Source organism: Periplaneta americana, chromosome 13 (assembly GCF_040183065.1).
Source record: "Periplaneta americana isolate PAMFEO1 chromosome 13, P.americana_PAMFEO1_priV1, whole genome shotgun sequence".
In the NCBI taxonomy this organism is placed as follows: domain Eukaryota; kingdom Metazoa; phylum Arthropoda; class Insecta; order Blattodea; family Blattidae; genus Periplaneta; species Periplaneta americana.
In genome coordinates, this window is record NC_091129.1 from 88,675,641 (window position 1) to 88,697,866 (window position 22,226).

At 38.5% G+C, this 22,226-nt stretch overlaps 1 protein-coding gene across 1 annotated transcript in view; it reads right to left on the bottom strand.

Moving 5' to 3' along the window:
• Positions 1–254: 254 nt before the first annotated feature.
• Positions 255–22,226, bottom strand: part of net — a 176,237-nt gene continuing 154,265 nt past the window's right edge. Inside the window, exon 2 of the mRNA XM_069843487.1 lies at positions 255–1,907. Coding sequence (XP_069699588.1) covers positions 667–1,899 — 1,233 coding nt within the window. The 5' untranslated portion in view covers positions 1,900–1,907 and the 3' untranslated portion in view covers positions 255–666. The remainder of the gene's footprint in view (positions 1,908–22,226) is intronic.

A 22,226-nucleotide genomic window follows, 5' to 3' on the forward strand; every position in this document is an offset into this window, starting at 1 on the left:
TATTTTATTTTATTTGGATATTTAACGACGCTGTATCGACTACGAGGTTATTTAGCGTCGATGGGATTAGTGATAGCGAGATTATATTTGGCGAGGTGAGGCCGAGGATTCGCCATAAATTACCTCACATTTGCCGTATGATTGGGGAAAATCTCGGAAAGAACCCAACCAGGTAATCAGCCCAAGCGGGAATCGAACCCGCGCCCGAACGCAACTCCGAATCGGCAGGCAAGCGTCTTAGTCGACTGAGCTACGCCGGTGGCTAGTACGGTATATCTTCAGTAGATCGTGAGATAATGGATCATTAAATAAACTACATTAATGTTGGCGCATTAGAGTATAGAGTGGTTAATCTTCCCTTAAAAATGCTGCTAATATTTACATTAGGGAAATGTATTCAGAGATAATTTTATTTCTTTTTACATTTTTCTTGTTAAACTTGCAATTTTAATATACGAAAAATAATTTTAGAGTTTGAACTTTTGTCTTTTCAGAAGTCTCAACATGGCGGGAGTTGCGTGATGTATCAGCACACCAATCCCTATTATTCTTGTAAGGAAATAAATTTCGAGAAAGCATTTGTGGGATGGCATTGATGAAGTCGTAATTCTGTGGGAATTCTAGCTCCACATCCAGGGGGATCGGCGCGCCTCGTCCCTGCTCAGTCTAGTCTTCCTTCTTACGCCGCAGCTTGCCCTCGGTCTGGATGGTGCGCGACACCAGGTCCACGCATTCTGACAGCGAGGGCTCGCTGCCATCGGCGCTGTAGTCGGCGCCCGCCACGCGGGACAGCGTCAGGATGTACGAGCAGGCGATGCGCAGGACGGACAGCTTGGACAACTTCTGGTTGTGCGAGTAGGCAGGAATAGCGCGCCTCAGCGTGTCGAACGCGGCGCTGATGGTGTGCACCCGCGTGCGTTCGCGCGCATTGGCCTCGATCCGCCTCTCCCGCGTCATGTTCTTGTAATTCCTCTGCTGGCCTCCTCCTGCTCCTCCTGGACTAGTCTGTTTGTGCTTCTCCGACGATGGCCCCGGTTTAGGATCCTGGGGCTTCGCCCCTCCGAGTAGGGATTCCACACTGAACTGTGCACCGGTCCTAGGCTTCAAACCACCGCTCAAGTCCTCGACTTCTGTGCATTCTGACAACGTCCTTCTTGGAGTCGAAGCAGGACCTGAGAAGTCCACAGCCTCGAACCTCTGAGTTCTAACTACACCTGTGGGGTGATACCTCACAAGGGGCTCACTGACCGCTGGGTGAATCACTGCACTGGAGGGAAAACGGGGCGGGGACACTCCGAAAAGTCTAGGTTCGGGGCGGTCCCTTCTTTGGGGAGACCTGCCATCAACAGGGGTTGATTTCAGGACCAGAGATAGCGGTTCCTCTTGCTGGTGGGGCAGTGAAGGTACCCGGTCGTTGTAGGGCGGCAGGACCTCCGGCGGCGACGTCACAGTGGCAGACTGGCAACGTCGCGGCGTCGTCGGCGGTGGGGACGGAGTACCTACGGTGCATCTCCTCTGATCGGCTCCCTGGCTCCAGGGCCTGAAAGGACTCGCAGGGTTCGCAACTCCAGGCAGGGACGTGACGGATGAAGGGCGGGGTGGCGCAGGGACCTCGTCCTGTAGTATCGGGGACGGCTTCTTGGGGGCGGCGTCGGTGTCCACGAAGTGGCGCCGCTTCTTGTAGGGCGGCAGGACGTCGTCGTCCTCGCTCGCGACTTTGCGCGGCTCCGCACACTTGCGCTTGTTCTTGATATTTCGCAGGCTGATGGGCAGCACCTTGACTTCGACACTGTCCTCACTCACGTCGGTAGGCGAGTGGAGGTCGTCCTCCGCCTCCAGAGGGTCCTCCAGGTCCTCGCCCGAGCAGAACCCAGCGTCCCGCTCGTTTTCCTCCGACATGGCACCACCTGCAACCAACATGCAACTCAGTTACCCTCATACGTACACATTTCCGTTATTTCGTAACAAATATGCGTGAAAATATCACTTCTCTTCCACGTTGCTTCTAAATACTTAATGAAAAAAAAAAAAACTCGCGTATTTTTTTTTTTAAATTTCAACAATCATTTGTTTTTTTATTGAACATTATTATTCAATGTTTTACTTTTAATTTGTTAGTAAACCAGGGCTACTTTGATTTTCCAGATTACTTTCACAGTTTTAGAAAGAGTAATTTCGTTTACACATTATCTTTTTCGATGAAATGGACAATCCAGAGAAAATGTTTAAATACACAAAAACGATGGGAAAAATTAATATTATGAAAACTCTCCTTAGTACAAAGACATACTACAATTTCCTATACAAGGCCTTGGCGAGACTCGTACTTTGTTACGGTAATGAGGCATGGACATTAAGGAAGAAAGACGAAAGCAGAATAACGCCTAATAAAATGAAACTAATGAGATACAGAGCAGGATATACCAAATGAGATCATAAACGTAGTGAGAATATAATGGAAGAATTACAATAATTAGAACCTACCATGTATCACATGCAACATTATCAGAACAAATAGATAAATAATCTGCATTGCATGCGTACACATAGAATCCCAAAAGTCATGTTTCGCTATTGTCCAAACGGGAAGGGATCTCTAGGTCGTCCAATGAAACGCTGGGTTGAAAATTGAACGCTGACATCGTAACACTCATATGGCCTAATACTTTATATATATATATATATATATATATATATATATATATATATATATATATATATATATATATACACCTACAGAGTGATTCACAACTAATGACCCTCGCTTTAGGAATCAGTTTGAAAGTTATTCGTAACAATGTATACTATGAATCAGGCTTTGGAGTTGCATCGTAATAGAAATATTGGAACGTGAACTAAACGGAATGTTGCGCTGTGACGTGTAGTATGGGGGAGAAAAGGAAGATAGGTCTGGTCATTATGAGCTTCGCTCATCAGAGACAGCCGTTACGAGGTACGGTACTCTAGGCTCCATTCACATCCACGCGCCCAAGCACATTGAAATGGAGGAAGAGATATTTGAAAATCTACTTCCAAACTGAGGTATGATTATTTTATAACTAATACAGTCAGTGTTTTGAATTAATATTTCTATGTATTTTAAGCGACTAACTCTAAGTTCTGCTCAAAACCACTGCTACATTGGTAGGATTCCATCAGCCGTATCTTCTTTAACAGTTGATAATCGAACCCGTAGTTCATATTTACAAATTTGTAAATCTTCGCCATTACTTGCCTACTCATGTATTACGTTAGGTTTAGGCCTATTTGGCTATAGTTGAATCTGTTATCCAATATGGTATAATTGGATGGGAGGCATTACAAAAACTGCTCTTCTTCCTTATTGCAAAAACGTATAATCAATATTTGTTTGAAACGGCGACTGGATTATGCAACAAATTTGATCCATTCCGAATTGAATGTTTTTAGAATTGACCTAATTTATAAATACTCTTTAATGAAATTCTATCATAAAAATATAATGAAATTTGTAGCTCAGCCACATGATCATAATACAAGACGAAATGAAATTCTTAATTTAGTTTAATCTAAATGTTTCACATATGCTGCTTTACTACACAGTACAAATTATGGTCCACGTCTATATAATCCGATAATAAAATTTCATCCAGAATTGACTACTTTAAGCAATGAAATTTTCAGATCCAGAATTAAAAAATTTATATGACAGATTTCCCTGTATTATATGTACCATGTATTGTAAAACAAGTTTATTTCTACCCTAACTATATGTTTTCTATCTTATCTTGGTTACTATATCAACATGACCTGTACTAATTATACTACTAATAATAAGCTAATATTAATCCACCAAACTCAACATCGTCTCTTTTTTCACTCAGTTATTACTAGTATTATTATTTACTAATTTTATTATCATCTTTATGTGACCTTTTTCTTAAGTATTTTGTCTACAAAGTAAATATGTATATTTATGTATGTTTCTATCTACTCTTATTAAGAATTTGATCTTAGTGCAAGAATTTTAAATTTTATTTTAGAAACAGTAGAGATTTCTGTTTTTGTGAATTACCTGTATGTATAATCTGTGTAGGCCTAATCAGAATCTTAAATTTTAATTCAGAAAAAATAGGTATGTTTGGTGAACAATGTAAAATTGTTGTCATTTTCAAGTCTTTCTAATAAAACGGAACTGTCCCCGAACACGAGCTTTGCTCTTTCGGGGTACTTTAATGTAGCGTTTTTTATGTATACGTGTATGTTATTATTAAATAAATCCAAATCTAAATCTAAATATGACATTTTATGGTCAAAATGGTCCATACAACTGATTTCTAAAGTGCGGGTCATTAGTCGTGGATCACCCTGTGTACGTTTATTCTTTTTGCTGTGATAATTTTGCTTTCCCATAACCATTTTACTCTTGGCCGTAATAGTGGGGGGGAACCCATAATAATTGGCGCCTCTACTTCCAGGAATCATCTAGATTTAAAACAAAAACACTAAGGCCTGGATCATAGTGGAGAATAAAGGCCGGTTCACAATAAACCGGAAACGGAAACAACGATAAAGAGAAGGGAAATAATGTTAAAATAAACGTATTTAAATGTGAGCATTCACTATAGTTAATTGTGAATGCTCACATTTAAATACATTTATTGTAACATTATTTCCGTTCTCGTTTCCGTTCCCGGTTTATTGTGGACCAACCTTAAGCCTGTTCTCGAAAAATGAAAAACAGACAGAGGAAAACTCGGCGGAAGTAACAGCTGAAAACTAGCCGCATGTGTTGTCTATGGGCGTAACCGCGCACAACAGAAGTTACCCTACATCAATTTAACAATTAAACTCGTGCACAAAATCAACCAAAGAGCCACTGTCCCCAACCAGATGATTAGAACCTGGCAACAAATAACAAAAGAGAATCGACGACAGGTCTCCAGGGGTGGGGCCGCTGTCACAATGGCGTGTTTGTTTTCCACATTTGACGCAGCGGCAGCACAGGAAACCAACCACAGGAATGACCAGCCAGCCGGCCAGCCGGTAGCGTGGAAATGCTTTATAGAGCTCTCGCGTGCGTCCCCGTCAGATCCATCAGATAGGATTAGGGTCTGACGGAGTAAAGACACCCGGCCATCTGGATAACAAGGAACGCGACCGCTGCGGCAATCACGGCCCTGCCGCTGGAAATCCGTCGGAGACACAGGTTCAACACCAGAAGAGTCAAACATTTACCGGTTATTTCAAATACCCCTCCCTATTTCATGTCATTACCGCCACAGCTCAGGTGCTATCAAAAAGGAGTGCGTTATATGGTAATAAACATTTTTAATAGCCTCCCTTTGGATATAAAAAAATCAAACTCACAACGTAAGATTATTTAGGGCCAAATTAAAGAAGTAGGTACCTAATTTATCACGCCTTCTATTCTGTAGGTGAATTCATGACATTTAATAACGCTTCATGAATATTTCTGTCTTGTATTGATACTAAACCTTCTGTTGTTCTAGTAGACTATATTGTAAAACTCTTTTGTATATATTTCAACTAGACCGTGACTATATAATTAAGACTTTATAGCACTATTAAGATCTTTTTACATGTTCCATATTCCAGCTGTGAAGCGATGTACGAATACCATTGAATGTAAATAAATACAATACAATACAAGTATACAGCAGAATACAGTATACTGGGACATATACAAAAATAATCCACCACCACAAAAAGTAGAATTGCGGAATTTAAGAGAGGAAGAACAGAAATCAAAGATGACACAATGTTGCGCTTTGCAAGGTGATATCTCCAAAAGAAATGCGTTATTCTAATGTAGGCTTTGAAGCCTACATTCCAACACACTAATAGCATAGGCATATACGGTCGGTCATTTATCTGAAACACTAAGTATAGTACTATTAAAACAGTGTTCTCATATTTTGATGTCTTTCTTCTCACTAGGTTGGGTGATGGGTAACTTGGGAGTTATGTTATCACTTATCAAGCATAGGAAAACGCAACATCTCATCTTCTTCTGTATTTCGTTGTTCTTCTTGCATACCCCTTGCTGTATTTCCGTTGTTCTCCCTCCTTGGTCTCCTTGTATCCCCTTTATTCTCATTAGATTCCCCTTCTCCTTGTATTCCCCTCGTCCTCGTATTCCCCTCATTCTCCTTGTAATCCCCTCGTCCACCTTGTATTATCCTCGTTTTTCTTGTATTCCCCTCGTCCTTGTATTCCCCTCATTCTCCTTGTATTCCCCTCGTCCTCCTTATATTATCTTCGTTTTTCTTGTATTCCCCTCGTTCTCCTTGTATTCACCCAGTTCTTGTATTCACTTCGTTCACCTTGTATTCCTGCTTTCTTTCTTCTTGTATTCCCCACGTTCTCCCTGCATTCCCATTGCGCCTCTCCTTTTCTTTGTATTCTATTTGTTCTCCTTGTATATCCATTGCTCCTTTTGATCTCTTTGTAATCCCTTCGTTCTCCTTGTATTCTCCCGTTCTCCTTATATTTCCCTCGTTCACTTTGTACACTCCATATTCTCCTTGTAGTCCCTCTTTTTCTCCTCGTATTCCCCTTTTACATCTTGTATTCCTCTTGTTCTCCTTATATGCCCATTGCTCCTCATGTATTCCCCTTCTTCTCCTTTTTTCCCCCTGGCTGGCGACTCATTCCGCGCTCTGTTTTGTCAACAATCCTTATACGTAAAGCTAACGCAGTAAAACAGTAAAGCCACAGTCACGAAGCTCAATACGTAGGAAATATGCATCCAATGACAGTTGAACTTTAGTTGCTAGCTACTAGGATCGCTACTATCGCACAGTCTATTGTTCCTAGTACTCTCAGTTGCTAACCACTTGGAGCATTGTATCACAATAAATGCAAATAATCACCTCAAGCTTCGTGACTGTATGTACTAGACTGTGGTAAAGCTAAGCACCTGTCGATAGGTAATTACACCTACACGTAGTTCTACGTAAAGATATGCAGCATAGAGAGCTATACTCCTATCAATTTTTCTTTAATATAGTAAAATTTATACCAACGAGTGTATTTGACTTAAAATAATTCCGCCGAGAATCATTATACCAAAACTTTTTCTTCATTATCGCTATCGGCCCGAGAAGAAATGATTAATGCGGGTAGTGGAATCTCTCTTTGGTGCAATAGGTTCCTGCCACTCATATTCATTGCAAAATGTAGTTGTGTCATTTATCTGATAATCTTTTCAAACCACCAAGTAATCAGAAGCTTATGAAACTGTAACTGATGTTTACGTGAATTTAGTGTACTTTTTCCCCATGTCTTGCTGATAACATCATATTATAACATAGAAGGACAATGTCGCCGTATAAGCTTAAATATTTTTTTAGCAAGAGAATATTACAAGTAACATCAATAAAAATCTTAGGACGAACTCCTTTAGAAACTACAACATAAGAAAATAAGGTAAATTTACATCCGTAGCTGAGCTTTACCCTTAGCTATATTCGAGACCACATAGACACACATTGTTGGCTCCCATAACGTGAAATCAGCACGGCACGGGACTCCCTCTATCTTTAAAGCAAGGGGACATTCATCTGCCCCTTAGCCATCACGCACACCATGGAAGACTGAACAAGATATACATTTACATGTGAATAAAGTCGATTTGGTACAATTTAGTTGTAATGAATGATTTTAACGGTACTTTTTCTTAAAAGCGAGGCGGGTAAAATTGGAAGCGAATTTCCTGTCATATGAATTTCGTCCCAGGCATGACGTAGTGAGAGGGAAGCACCAGGGGTTCGAGAGAATATATTATCTTCTAAAAGGGAGAGAAAGTGTAATCATCTAACTGCAGGCCGTTGCTTTAGAGCAGTGTTGTGAAAATGAACAATACCCTTACGAAAAATTAACTTCATGACGTTCTCGCTTAATATAGCGGAAGGTATAGACCTAGTGCGTTTTCCCTTCTCGTGTAATGGTCGCCTATTACCAGTTATGATAAACTCTTTCCGTTTTCTCCCTCGTATGCATTATCATAAGACGTGTTCTTGCTTCAAGCCACTCTCAATGATGATCGTCAGTCTAGGCTTCTTGTTAAAGGTCCAAAATACACTGTTGTTGTTGTTGTTTAGTCAACTGTCCGAAGACAGGTTTGAACCTCATAAGTAAGACCAATAAGGCATTCATGAGGGAACTAGGCCAGGAGATAATGGGGTAGGGTGGCCAGTTCCTTTCCCTTTCCAATGTATACATCGCCGATTAGCTACATATTCCACTAATCAGACTTCAGAAGCATACAAATAATAATAATAATTGTTCTTCCTCCGACACATATCGTCAAGTGAGATATACTGCCTGATAATAGATAACTTATACATATCAGCCAGAACCTCAATCAGAGGTAAATACACAGTGTGACCGTTAAATAAAAGTATTTTTTTTTCAACACTGTAAAACAATTTTTATCTCGAAAAGGAAGCAAAACGAGCAAAATTGTATTAAACTTCTTTTGTTTGAAATATCTCAAAGAATAATCCCCTTAAATTAATGACATTAGTTATAGTTTATTCTGTATACACACACACATACAGTATATACAGGGTGATTCACGAGAAAAGGTAAAAAATTTAGGATACGATATCTTAGGCTATTTTGAGTGAAAAAGTTAATATGAACATAGGTCCGTTTTCGAACGATGGTAGATGCATTTTTTTTTTTTGGTAAAACGTCTCGCCCCAGTGTGAATCAGACGTTACCACATGCTGCTGACGTGAGACACGGTCACCGATCGCAATTAATGACGCAACATTGCAATCGACATTGTGAGCGATGTGGAGAGAAGTTTATTCACCTCACAAACCGGGTGGTGGGGCATTACAATTGTTCAATCGTCTGCCCTTGTCTGATGTAATGACACAGAACCCGCACATAATACAAACACAGTATCACTTATCAGTTTACAGCCGTTCAGTCAGCTACCGACAATACAGTAATCACACAGGTACAGTTATCCGAAGTGTTAAGTTGTGTTTTTCAAGATGTCTTATAAATTTTCGACTGCAGAATACGCCGATATTGTGTACTTTTATGGTTTGTGCGATGGAAGGTCCTTGCGTGCCGTCGCTGAATATGAACGACGCTTTCCACCAGATGAGTACCAGATCGAAGAGTATTTACTGTCTTTGGGATTGGTTGAAAGACTTGGTATACCAAAGAAAGGTGGAAACGAGAGAGGCGCTAATCGATTGTATTTTGGATGCTGCACGCCGCATAAAGAACAGTTACGAGTAACTCTTCCGAGCGACGAGCGCGATTCACACCCGAGAGCAACAGTGCAAAAGGAGGTATCTTTGAAAATGTGCAGAAACATCGACCACGACGTCTAGAATATTACGTATGTATGCATATGTGAATATATAAACTTTAAACTAGTGGCTTGTGCAGCAAATGCTGCAAACTAAGTTCATTAGACGTTCAAATAAACATTTTTCAGATTTATTTTCAATGAAGAATACCAGACATTCGGAAAGTTATTTGCTTCCATAACAATGAAAGATACTCTCTCTCGAGCCAATACTGAAGAGAACCAAGCATATAAATATCTACACCACACCGCCATTAAATATATGAAAAAGACCCAACCCCACTTGATTAATAACTATAAAAATATTTGATTTTTAATAATATTATTATCTTACATAAGTTTTATAGCTTTCAGTAACAGATACTATATATACTATATAGCCGCCACTCAGTAAAATATAGAAATAAAAATCTAATTTAAGTTATTCTCTACATATACTTATATAACCCCAAAACGTTTCACTTTCATATCATCAATATAGTATTAATATGTATAATTAATGAAAAATAGTCACATCATGGCATTAACTGCAATAATATTTCATTTCTAATGGTAATAATGTCATCAAACCACCTCAAGTTTTGTAGTTTTTAATATTCAATACACAGCTGTACCCAGAAAATTACACACCACAGAATCGAATCTGTAAATTATTTTTAGTAAGTTAAGTTTTTAATAACCATTTTAATTTGAGCTCTAAATATGTCAGCATTGTTGCAGATCATGGCCTTCGTGTAATATTGTTTACTGTAGTAGGCCTATGTGTTTTGTTTTATTTTGAAATGCAACACGGCCGACTTGATGCTCGCTTCGCTTCTCCTTTACAAAAAAGCGAAGGGAATATCAAGTCGGCCGTGAATGCTATTAGGTAGTTCTCAAAACTGACGACAGATGGATTTTGGAAAATAGGAACTTTATGTTTAAAAATTGACATTTCACTGAAAACTATTATTTTTCCGAAAAACTTTGAGTTCCAAGCTTCAAAATGAGGGGTCATCTATTAAAATCCGTCCAGCCGTTTTCCCGTAATTTCCATTACCAGTTCAAATTATATATATATATATATATATATATATATATATATATATATATATAGATTTGTCCGTTATCTGTCTCTAAATGCGCGTTAGTACAATAGAATGTCAGAAGTTTTTGTGAAATCAAAGAGCCATATCTCCGTAACCATTCGAAAACGGACCCATATTCATATGAACGTTTGGACTCAGAATGACTTCAGAATTCACATCCTAAATGTTTTACCTTTCCTCGTGAATCACCCTATATACTCGTATATCAAACTTTTATTTTAAGTCCCAAACATCCTTACAATTCCAACCATGCTCACGTAACAATCACGAGTAACTAAAACTTTTCACGCAATTATTGGGATTTAATGTATCCCCTGTCACTTTTCTTTCATGACGTGAAACTGACCTGAATGGAAAGAGTTTCAGCGCTAATAAATAAAACCAATGCAGCGTGATATCTAATGTCAATAGGATTGTATGTACGACCTTAAGTAAAGGCACAACAACGTGCCAACACTACGTCACGCATGAACCAGCAAGTGTTCGTTTGTTGTTCGAGTGAAAAGCCTCTAAAAAAATAAAAAAATAATAATAATAATAATAATAAAAAAGCTGTTTTGACAGGGCATACAGGAAATGGTAATAACTTTGAACCCAGCCGCCATAGCACTGATGTCAGTTAATGTGATTTATTGTATGATCTTAGGTACAGGCACAATAAAGTCCTAACCCAAAGTCACGAGTCTCGACGTAGCCTACATCTGGTAGAGTGAATCGGCTGTGAAATACAGAAAGAGATAAAAAAAAAGAGTAATTTCCAGTCCCTGAAGATCAGTGTGCAAATAAGGTAGCAGTTACAGGGTTATTAATAACAATGCAGCCAGCAACAGGGCGTTCGGAGCTCACAATGAATTAGCCACCGTCCGACGAAGTGACGCCGAATTTCGCTACTCTCTGCGAGGGGTGGTTTGAAAATAATTGGCAGTGACGGTATGGCTGCGGGGATCTGTGTATTTAAATACAAACTCTGACACCGCCAGTATTCGATTTGCTATTCCGCCCTATGGACAATTATTAAATGAATAATGTGAATTTTGGTGCTATGAGGGACGAGGGCGGGGGTTGCAATAGAAACCCTTTCACTAATGCAGATCATATGACAACAAGGCTTTAGTTACATGAGGGGTGACATCTGACGTCATAGATCATTAATTACATTATTATATTGATTACGTTGTCAACGTAAAAACAACTGGCGTCCAGTTGGGAACAGGAATAGCTTGTTACCTGTGTCCTGCATTATGCATCTGATACTGTTTTTAATGCAGCTTGTCAAGCGGTCAACTGTGTCGCATCGAGGAGTTTCAGAATTATATAAACATGTGAATTTTCGAATATTGTGTACAAAGACCGTTGCTTAATTAACAGCTCATATTCGCGTTTTTAATGAAAAGAATACAATACTTATTGCCGAGCTGCTTAGGGGCACATTAAAAGTACATACTATATCAAAAATATATACTAAACAACACAGTAGGCCTATTTTTAAATTCCTAAGGTAATGGCATTGTCCACCTCTTATACAATGGCCCTTTCGAGAGATCTGTTACCTACCATCGTATCACAATTTCTACACACGCACGCAAAATATCTGCGTCCTAGCCATACCAACACATAAAACATCAACGTATTCATGATCATTCACTATCTCGCTATCGTGCTTGTAGAATACCCTTCCCAATGATATAATAGACTATTGGAATTTAATAGTAGGCCTATTCAAAAACAAACTTGGTAATCATATTCTTACTGAGTAAATTTCAATGCAGTGAACTGAATATTTTAACTTTATTGTAAATGTTTAGAAATTGTTTCCGTTTTGCTTCTCTTGAAATTTGTACAATCGATTACTTAGATTCAGAGGTATTTTCAATACTTCAATCACTAAATATATTACATTAGTACCGGTAAGATTTCGTACCTATTGTGATTTTATCTTTTTACTTGCATTCTTTTCTTCCTATCTTTTTCCATTGGTGTCTTTTTGTATTTGTATTTGTACTTTCATTTTTTCTGGTTTACTTATTCTATCTACATTTGTTTTTTGTACAACTGAATTCTGGTGATGTGGTAGAGAAGGTCTGTTGGCCCTAATGTCACCAGATTAAATAAATAAATAAATAAATAAATAAATAAATAAATAAATAAATAAGTAAATAAGCAAATAAATAAATTAAGTAATTAATTAAATAAAATAATAAATAAATAAACTAAATAAATAAAATAAAATAAATAAATAAATAAATTAGGGCAGTGAGTTGAACATAAGTCTAATATCATTGTGGGAGAGGTTATGTTGGGGGATTTTGTAGAGTGAATACCAACATGTGTTCTTTATCGATTTGTTACGTAACATTGATTGTTTGGCTGTAATTTCATTCAAGATGGTTAACAAAGTATGTCGCAGGAAGACGTGGTTACCGTACATTCAGTGACTGTAGAAACAAGTCGGATGCAAGATTAGGGGAAATGCACAGCTCCAGTGTCCCTCTGTGATGCTTGGTATCATTACTAAATCTTTAGTGCAGTTACATAATTTTGCGACCCAACCGCTACTGTTACGTGAGTGCGTGTTGCAATGTTGCCATTTATTCGATTTTATTTTGTATAAACAACTCAAAAATCATTAATGAACGACAATGATAAGTTATTATACTGTATTTCTGTATTTAACTCGCCTCCTGGTTCATCTTTCAAAAGGACCGCATTTAGTTGTCTTCCAAAAGGTACAGGTGTGAATTTTTTTAATGAAATTTAGTGACTTGTACACAAATGGCCACTTTAACTAAGCTGCTGTTCAAGCATTTTATATTACTTCCGTTGAGTGAAGTGAAGCCTTCAGTGGAATGAGGGATGGACTTTAGAGTCTGTTCCAAACTATAAAACTCAAACTTCACTGTTATTCATTTATTCAGTAGACTGATCTATTTGGTTAGAAAATTATTTAACAGACCTATCGGTAAAGAAGAAAGTAAAATGCATTCCAAATGACCTAAAAGTTCTTCAAAGTGTTAAAAATGACCAAAAGTGCCGAAAAAAATATAAAAATGAGCTATTAGTTCAAAAACGTCAACAAATTCAATATAAGAAATTACTTTTTTACGTTGATATTAACACAGAAAGGATTTCTATATTAATAGGCATCGTCCTAATGTGAAAAATAAGAAGACTTTTCATCAACATCCGTCCCCTAGTTATCACAAACGAGGAGCATCGTTTCAAAACAAAACGAAAAACTGGATTACTCGTAAACCGGAGAAGTTTTCAAAACACTACACAAAACTATTTTTAAGTACTGGTTTCACAGTTTACAAATATGACGACTTGGAACCATCAGACTTCACAGCATGAAAGATAAATAAATAGAAAGTAACAAATTTAATTTCGTCCACTGGGGGGCTTAATAAGTTTTGAAACGATGCTCCTCATTAACGTCTTACCCTCAAGTTGTGGCCATGTAGACTATATAAAATTCGCCCAAAGAGTAAGGAAGAAGGAACTTGCTGTGAGAAGTCTGGGGCCCGGGCCGCAATTCACAGGTTGCAGACCGGTTGTGGCCAGTCAATGGCAGCGAAGACAGAGAGGGACGGCAGAGTTGTAAAACTCAGCTGAGGAACGTGCAGGGCCGCGCGAGCGTTGCAAACCGCACTAAATCATCCGAAAAGTTCCCTCCATTCAAATGCAGCAATTTAGTCCCCAACAAGCGGCGCGCAGGTTCTCCAAACCAAACACATCTGATCATCTGGGCGATAGGTCGACCGGACGGCACGTACGCCCGTGGTCACGCCACAATCACATCTAAAGTCACGATTTCACGCATGTCCCTAAACACACCGCAAAGGGGGCCCGGCCGTCGACTGACTCCAGAGAGTGATAAAAACCGTGTACGTTTATTTTACAGCGATCAGGTAAAAAGCAAAAAGGCATTTTTCCCTAGAAAAGTTAATGATTTGGGGGAAAACGAGAGATGTGGCAATGCTGATAACTTTTCTACCCTCCACATTCACTTTGGCTGATATTTCCCTTGTAAACGTATCGGACCAGTTCCTTCAGCTTTATCGTTCACGGCATATTTTAATTCGAAAGCTAAAAAGCCCTGTATGGTGATACTGAAACAGTACCTACGAAATTGAAATGATTATATTATATTATATTATATTATATTACTACTACTACTACTACTACTACTACTACTACTAGTCGCCCTCGGTAGCGCAGTTGGTATAGCGCTGGCCTTATATGCTCGAGGTTGCGGGTTGGATCCCGGCCGAGGTCGATGGCATTTAAGTGTCTTTAAATGCGACAGACTCATGTCAGTAGATTTACTGACATGTAAAAGAACTCCAGCGGGACAAAAATTCCGTCACACCGGCGACGCTGATATAACCTCTGCAGTTGCGAGCGTCGTTAAATAAACCATAATTTAAATTTTACTACTACTACTACTACTACTAAGTCTGATTAGGGGAAAGCAAGTGGCCACCCTACCCCATTATCTCCTGGCCTAGTTGCCTCATGAGTGATGTCTTATTGGTGTTACTTATGAGGTTTAAACCTGTCTTCGGACAGCTGACTAAACAGCAACAAGTCTGATTAGTGTAATATGTAGCTAATTGAAGACTGTATGCAATGGAGGGGAAAGGAACTCCCACTCTACCTCATTATCTCCTGGCCTAGTTGTCTCATGAGCAGGCTTCGAGACTTCGGACCCGATAGAGCAGTTCAGTGGGAAATCTGCATAATGGCGTACTGACTATAGCGGTAAAGCGTGCAGTAGATGGGGGTATTGTAGAATGGATGCCAACAAATATGCAGAGAAAAATGCTCTGGATTTGAAGGTTCTGATGAATAATTTCGTTTTCATACAAACCGATTTTCTAACTGTGTATGAAACTATTACTCGGATGCCTAAGGTTGCGGGTTCGATCCAGGGCCAGGTCGATGGCATATAAGTGTGCTTAAATGCGACAGGCTCATGTCAGTAGACTTACTGGCATGTAAAAGAACTCCTGCGGGACAAAATTCCGGCACATCCGGCGACGCTGACATAACCTCTGCAGTTGCGAGCGTCGTTAAATAAAACATAACATTTTAACTATTACACGATTAGAAAAGTCAGAGCAAAAGATGCCGAAAGCCCTCAAATTAATCCAGGAAATGACGCAGAGAATTAATGATAGACCAAGTACACCGGTTACTGAACGTGGAAACAGAAGTGGAAATCAATTTTATGTAAAAATAACGGATATGGAGCACTGTGTAATATAAACAGCAAATTGGTGGACATAGAGCCATCCGAGAATGAAGGACTGCCTCTTAGAGAGTGCAATGATGTTAGGTTTTTTCGTTTTGCTCCTATGAAGTCATGCGACGTAGAGCGCATCTTTTCACAGTACAAACTGTGTTTGGTAGACAACTGAAAAAGATTTACGTTTGAGACACTGAAAATGTACCTTGTAGTACATTGTAATTCGGTACTGTAACTGCACTTCCTAAAGACGACCAATAGGATAAATGAAGAAATTAAAATTGCTACATGCTTATTTCCACCATTAACACTGTGTATAATTAAACAAAAATGCTTATAAAAATAGGAGAATAAATGCTTTTCACATTTTTTTGACATTGTCATTGTGTAATGTATATTTACTTTCAGAATGTCCATATGTGTGCGTCTCCCCATACTACCGTACTCTACTCTAAATAGCACGTCGTTACCTCAACACATCTCTATCGTTCACTACCTGCAGCGAATCAATAACCTATAGTACATGCACAGTAAACTTATTGTATCGGGTCCAAAGTCTCGAAGCCTGCTCATGAGTGATGTGTTATTGGTGTTACTTATGAGGTTCAAACCTGTCTTCGGATAGTTGACTAAACAAGTCTGATTAGTGTAATATGTAGCTAATCGAAGACTGTATGCAATGGAGGGGGAAAGGAACTGGCCACCATACCCCATTATCTCTTGGCCTAGTTGTCTCATAAGTGGTCCCTTGTTGGTATCACTTGTGAGGTTCAGACCTGTCTTCGAACAGTTCACTAAACAATGACACTACCACTACCACTACCACTATTTAACAGAACAGACTGTGTTAAAGATCTTGGAGTATTCTTTGATGGTAAACATTACTATTAGAAGCATGTAGGCTCTACTGTATATTTTAAATATTATGCAATATGAATGTTGGGACTAATAGGTCAACAACTTATTCTATTTTTGACCCTGATTCACTTTTAACATTTCACACCTGTGAGATCGATACATGAATATGCATCTGTAGTCTGGAATTCTGTTACGACAAATTAATGATTCAGCTAAATTAGCATACTATTCAAAGCAAATTCATAACGTTATGTTCGTATATAAGCCTGTATATTCGTCTTCAATGGCTCCAAGAATACCTTCAACAAAAATTGTGATTATTTGGAGTATTCTAAACAACAAAATCGTGATCCTTTATTTATTATTATTACTATTATTATTACGATTATCATTATTATTATTATTATTATTATTATTTTATTATACATTCATTGTTTTCTGCCCAAGGGCAGGTCTTTCATTGCAAACCCAGCATTCTCCAATCTTTCCTATTTTCTGCCTTTCTCTTAGACTCCGCATATGATCCGTATATCTTAATGTCGTCTATCATCTGATATCTTCTTCTGCCCCTAACTCTTCTCCCGTTCACCATTCCTTTCAGTGTATCCTTCAAAAGGCAGTTTCTTCTCAACCAGTGACCCAGCCAATTCCTTTTTCTCTTCTTGAACAGTTTCAGCATCATTTTTTCTTCACCCGCTCTTTCCAACACAGCTTCATTTCTTATTCTGTCTGTCCATTTCACAAGTTCCATTCTTCTCCATATCCACATTTCAAATGCTTCTATTCGCTTCTCTTCATCGTAATGTCCATGTTTCTGCTCCATACAAAGCACTTCACTAGTCTCTTTCTTAGTTCTTTCTCCAGAGGTCTGCAGAAGATGCTCCTTTCTCTATTAAAAGCTCCCTTGGTCATTGCTATCCTCCTTTTGACTTCCTGGCAGCAGCTTATGTTACTGCTTATAGTACATCCCAAGTTATTGAACCTCTCCACTTGCTCTACTGCCTTATTTAGAATTCAGAAGTTTACCTTCTTTATTTTTCCTCCTATGACCATGGTCTTCGTCTTATTTACATTTATCTTCATTCCATACTGCTCACAGCTGTCATTTAGCTCCAGTAGCATATCTCTTAGTATCATAACCTGTATGACTCATTAACCAAAATAAATAATTTTGAAATAAATAACTTGAGCCCTATCATATTACGGTCAACTATTATTTAAATAATATTGTCGTCAATTCTACCCCTACATTTTACTATATTCTATGACAAAAATTATCAGTGAATCTCCAAAAAGAATTCCATACTAATAAAGAATTATGGTACTGTATTTAATAACATTCATAATTTTTTTTAAGGAACAGGGACTTGAAGACCGCAGTCCGAGACTTATTGTGTTTACCACTCCTATCGCAGAAATTATTGTTGAGGTCCATAAGAGCGCGTTTCTGTAAATATCGCGATTCACTACTTGGTGCCATATATCGTTCGACTATAAATCAGGTAGAGATGATGATGATGATGATGATGATGATGATGATGATGAACTCTTCAGTATTGCTGTCCCTGAGACTCGAACCCTTTCAGGGTCAGTGCCCCGCAGAGCGCGACTGAATGGACATGAGTGCCTACAGAACCAGTCGGTGCAGCACCTCGTCGCGTCGCCTGGAGAACAAACCTGTTCCAGGAACACGAATTAACAGTCGCTTCTACTGTGACAGAAGCTGTGAGAGTGGGTGGGTCGCCACTCCTTCTCAAACAAGCGCCGCACCGGCCTGCATCGTCCCTCTTTCTCTCTCTTTCCCACCACTCGTGGTTTTCAGACATTTCTTCAAGTGATGAAACCTTTGATCCACGGTGAATGGAAGGATGCGAAATGGAAACGCGATATGTAACGGAACTTGTAGCAATTGCATGGCTTAGAGAGTGGATTTAAAAATACGTGGAAATACGTGCTGTATCGGGTGGCGCAAAGTCTCTTTACGTTACATTTATTGCGATGTGTTCCGCCAAGAGCGGGAAATTTAAGGCCAGTTGATGGGAATCAGAGGTAACGGCTTCTTTTTCTTCTAAGATAAAAAGCAGAACATATTCGTACGGTTATCAGTGTTATTACTTATCACAATGCAGTACTCCAGTACTTACAATACGTTTAGAACTTACCGCAGAATACGGCAAGGACTGCAAAATTACAGATGTCAATCGCTTCGTATTATAGGATTTGATGTAGTCTACAGTACTTGGCTGGAACTATTCACATGAATATATCTATATTTGTTTATTTACGTAAAATTACTTATCTTTTATTATAAACCATTAAGCCATTATATTATGACATAAAAAGGGAATATATTGTTCAACTTACAAGAGACGAATGTTTTCGCCATTAAAACACACAATCTCTTGTAAGTCCAACAATATATGCCATTTTTATGTCATAAGTTAATGGCTTGATGGTTTATAATAAAAGATAAGTAATTTTACGGAAATAAACACACACACACAAACATATATATATATATATATATATATATATATATATATATATATATATAATATATTCATTTGCAATATTTATACTTATCGGACCAAATATGTCGTTGAAATCCAATAGAACAAGATTCCATTAGATTCAAACACTACTGTACTTTGCTGCTACCTCTACAACCACATCCGTAGCTTCTACGCAAGGTAAAAGCTACGCAGCTTCCATTACAACACCGTGATGGAATTCGAACCGAGAACAGCATCTCCCTGAGACGTGATCTCTTTCCACAGCAGTGTCACTACCGAAGCGAAGGCGACGGCCTCTCTCGTGTTGTAACCACAAGTTGATAGTTACGGAGGAGAAAAAGCAGCATCAGTCAGACCCTGACACTTTTTGTGGGGCTCAGGCGTCACTGATTGCCCGCTTGTCATTTCCAGGTTTTTGCTGAAATATCGGGTCGTAACGCAGTTTCAATGCTACGATATGGTGGCTCGGAGTCAAGAAGGACGAGATCAACTCTCCTGCACAGTAAGTAACCTTTAGGCCCTTACAGGTTGAAGAGAAACTAACGGACGCGTACTCCAGCATGGGATTCTACGAGTATAGCATTTTATATTGTAATTACATCAAATTTGGCATGCTTTTCTCTGAAATATGGATTAAAACTGACGGCACAGCATCAATATAAATTGTACTGTATATATAATTTGCTGCATGTCCTGCCCATCTCAAACGTCTGGATTTAATATTTCTAATTAGTCAAGTGAAGAATACAATGCGTGCAGTTCTGCGTTGTGTAACTTTCTCCATTCTCCTGTAACTTCATCCCTCTTAGCCCCAAATATTTTCCTAAGAACCTTATTCTCAAACACCCTTAATCTCTGTTCCTCTCTCAAAGTAAGAGTTCAAGTTTCACAACCATACAGAACAACCGGTAATATAACTGTTTTATAAATTCTAACTTTCAGATTTTTTGACAGCAGACTAGATGACAAAAGCTTCTCAACCGAATAATAACACGCATTTCCAATATTTATTCTGCGTTTCATTCTTCCACAGTGTCATTTATATTTGTTACTGTTGCTTCAAGACATTTGAATTTTTCCGCCTCTTCGAAAGATAAATCTCCAATTTTTAAGTTTCCATTTCGTACAATATTCTGGTCACGAGCCATAATCATATACTTTGTCTTTTCGGGATTTACTTTCAAACCTATCGCTTTATTTGCTTCAAGTAGAATTTCCGTGTTTTCCCTAATCATTTTCTCCTAATATATTCACGTCATCCGCATAGACAAGAAGCTGATGTAACCGGTACTTGGAGGGAGCCGAATAAATAAAGTTTATTCAAAATAAATACAAAACATTTTAAGGGATCCGCAAAAATGTAGTATGAGATTTAGGGTCCGTTACTCAAAAGTTCGGGAGTCCTTGTACACATTAAGTCATTGGCAATAAGAAGACGAGAAAGTGGACGAACCGGGAAATACTGGAGTACCGTAAAGTCCAAACAGGCATGTGTACCCAATCCTTGGAATGGAGAAGACAACGCAGAAGATTTAAATTCTGTGAGCATATACATCCAGATAAACACTAACTTTAGGAGATCTCTGAAACGTAGAGTTTAAACACTAATTGAAAGAGTTTTATTGTGTGAAATAAGTATAAGCTAAGGTTCAAAATCACTGTAATTCAAAGGGTTAAACACAGAAGCCGGCTTTTATGAATTAGAAGTCCGAATGTTAATGGGCTTCCACAGCTCAAAGGAGCGGTAGTCTGCAATAATTATTTTGTCTGGGCGGCCCTGGCTAAGTACCGCGTTCTAATTGCGGACACTTCTGAGAAATCTATTTCGGTATCACATAAAGGAAAGTCACACAGGATAGGAGCTGGCGCCCCCCGTGTGAGAGAGCTATCGCATCTGCAACGCATCTCTCTCGCAGGAGGATACCACGGCGTCGCGATCTCTTCCGAACTGACGGAGAGCTGCGGTTCTACAAGGTGGTTATGACGTCGAATTTTGACCTGACATCGCCTATAATCTCGATTAAGGCACTGGATGTGATGGTCGGCCGGTTCGTTGCTGAAACATCCATATATGGTCAACAAATATCTTCCAAGACTGTCGTCTAGCAATGTGACGAATTGCATTACTTGTGCCCATGATAAGATGACAGTTCATTTCAGGACTAGAAGATAAATTTTCACATTGTTCTTAATTTAGGTACCAGAGAGTAATATCGTAAGAATATCGATAAGGTCATTAGTCTCTGAAAATATAGGTCTAACTGTTGGCAGACGACGAAATACGTTGAGAATTTATTTTGTTTAAGATATTATGTGATTGAAAATCGATTTGTATTTTGATGCCCAGAATGAGGAGATAATAATCTCGTGGATTAATACTGTCGATGGATTGTCCGTGGCTGGATTCTGCCACCCTGGCGGTTGAAGACATTTATACAAGGAATGAATAGGGAAAAAATTTCATTTCACAAGAGATTTATACAAGAAGAAAGTCACTTACTTGGATGAAACAAAAGTTTTCATTTCTGAAGAGATTTAAAAGAGGAAATAACTACTCATTTGGATGAAGGCAAAAGAGACATATTTGTTTTTTTACGATTAATACCGCAAAAGTCGTGTAGCTCAGTGATTCTCTGTTATTGTACAGTTAATATCAACAATGATGGATCAAAAGTTTCCATTTCTGATTTATTTCTTATAAGATTTATAAAAGGAAAAACCACTCATTTGGATGGTGGCAAAAGAGCAAAAGTCGTGTAGTAACTGGGATAATAGCTCAGTGAGTCTCTGTTATTGTAAAGTTAATAATATCAACAATGATGAATGAAAAGTTTCCATTTCTGATTTATTTCTTATAAGATTTATAAAAGGAAAAACCACTCATTTGGATGGTGGCAAAAGAGCAAAAGTCGTGTAGTAACTGGGATAATAGCTCAGTGAGTCTCTGTTATTGTAAAGTTAATAATATCAACAATGATGAATGAAAAGTTTCCATTTCTGATTTATTTCTTATAAGATTTATAAAAGGAAAAACCACTCATTTGGATGGTAGCAAAAGAGCAAAAGTCGTGTAGTAACTGGGATAATAGCTCAGTGAGTCTCTGTTATTGTAAAGTTAATAATATCAACAATGATGAATGAAAAGTTTCCATTTCTGATTTATTTCTTATAAGATTTATAAA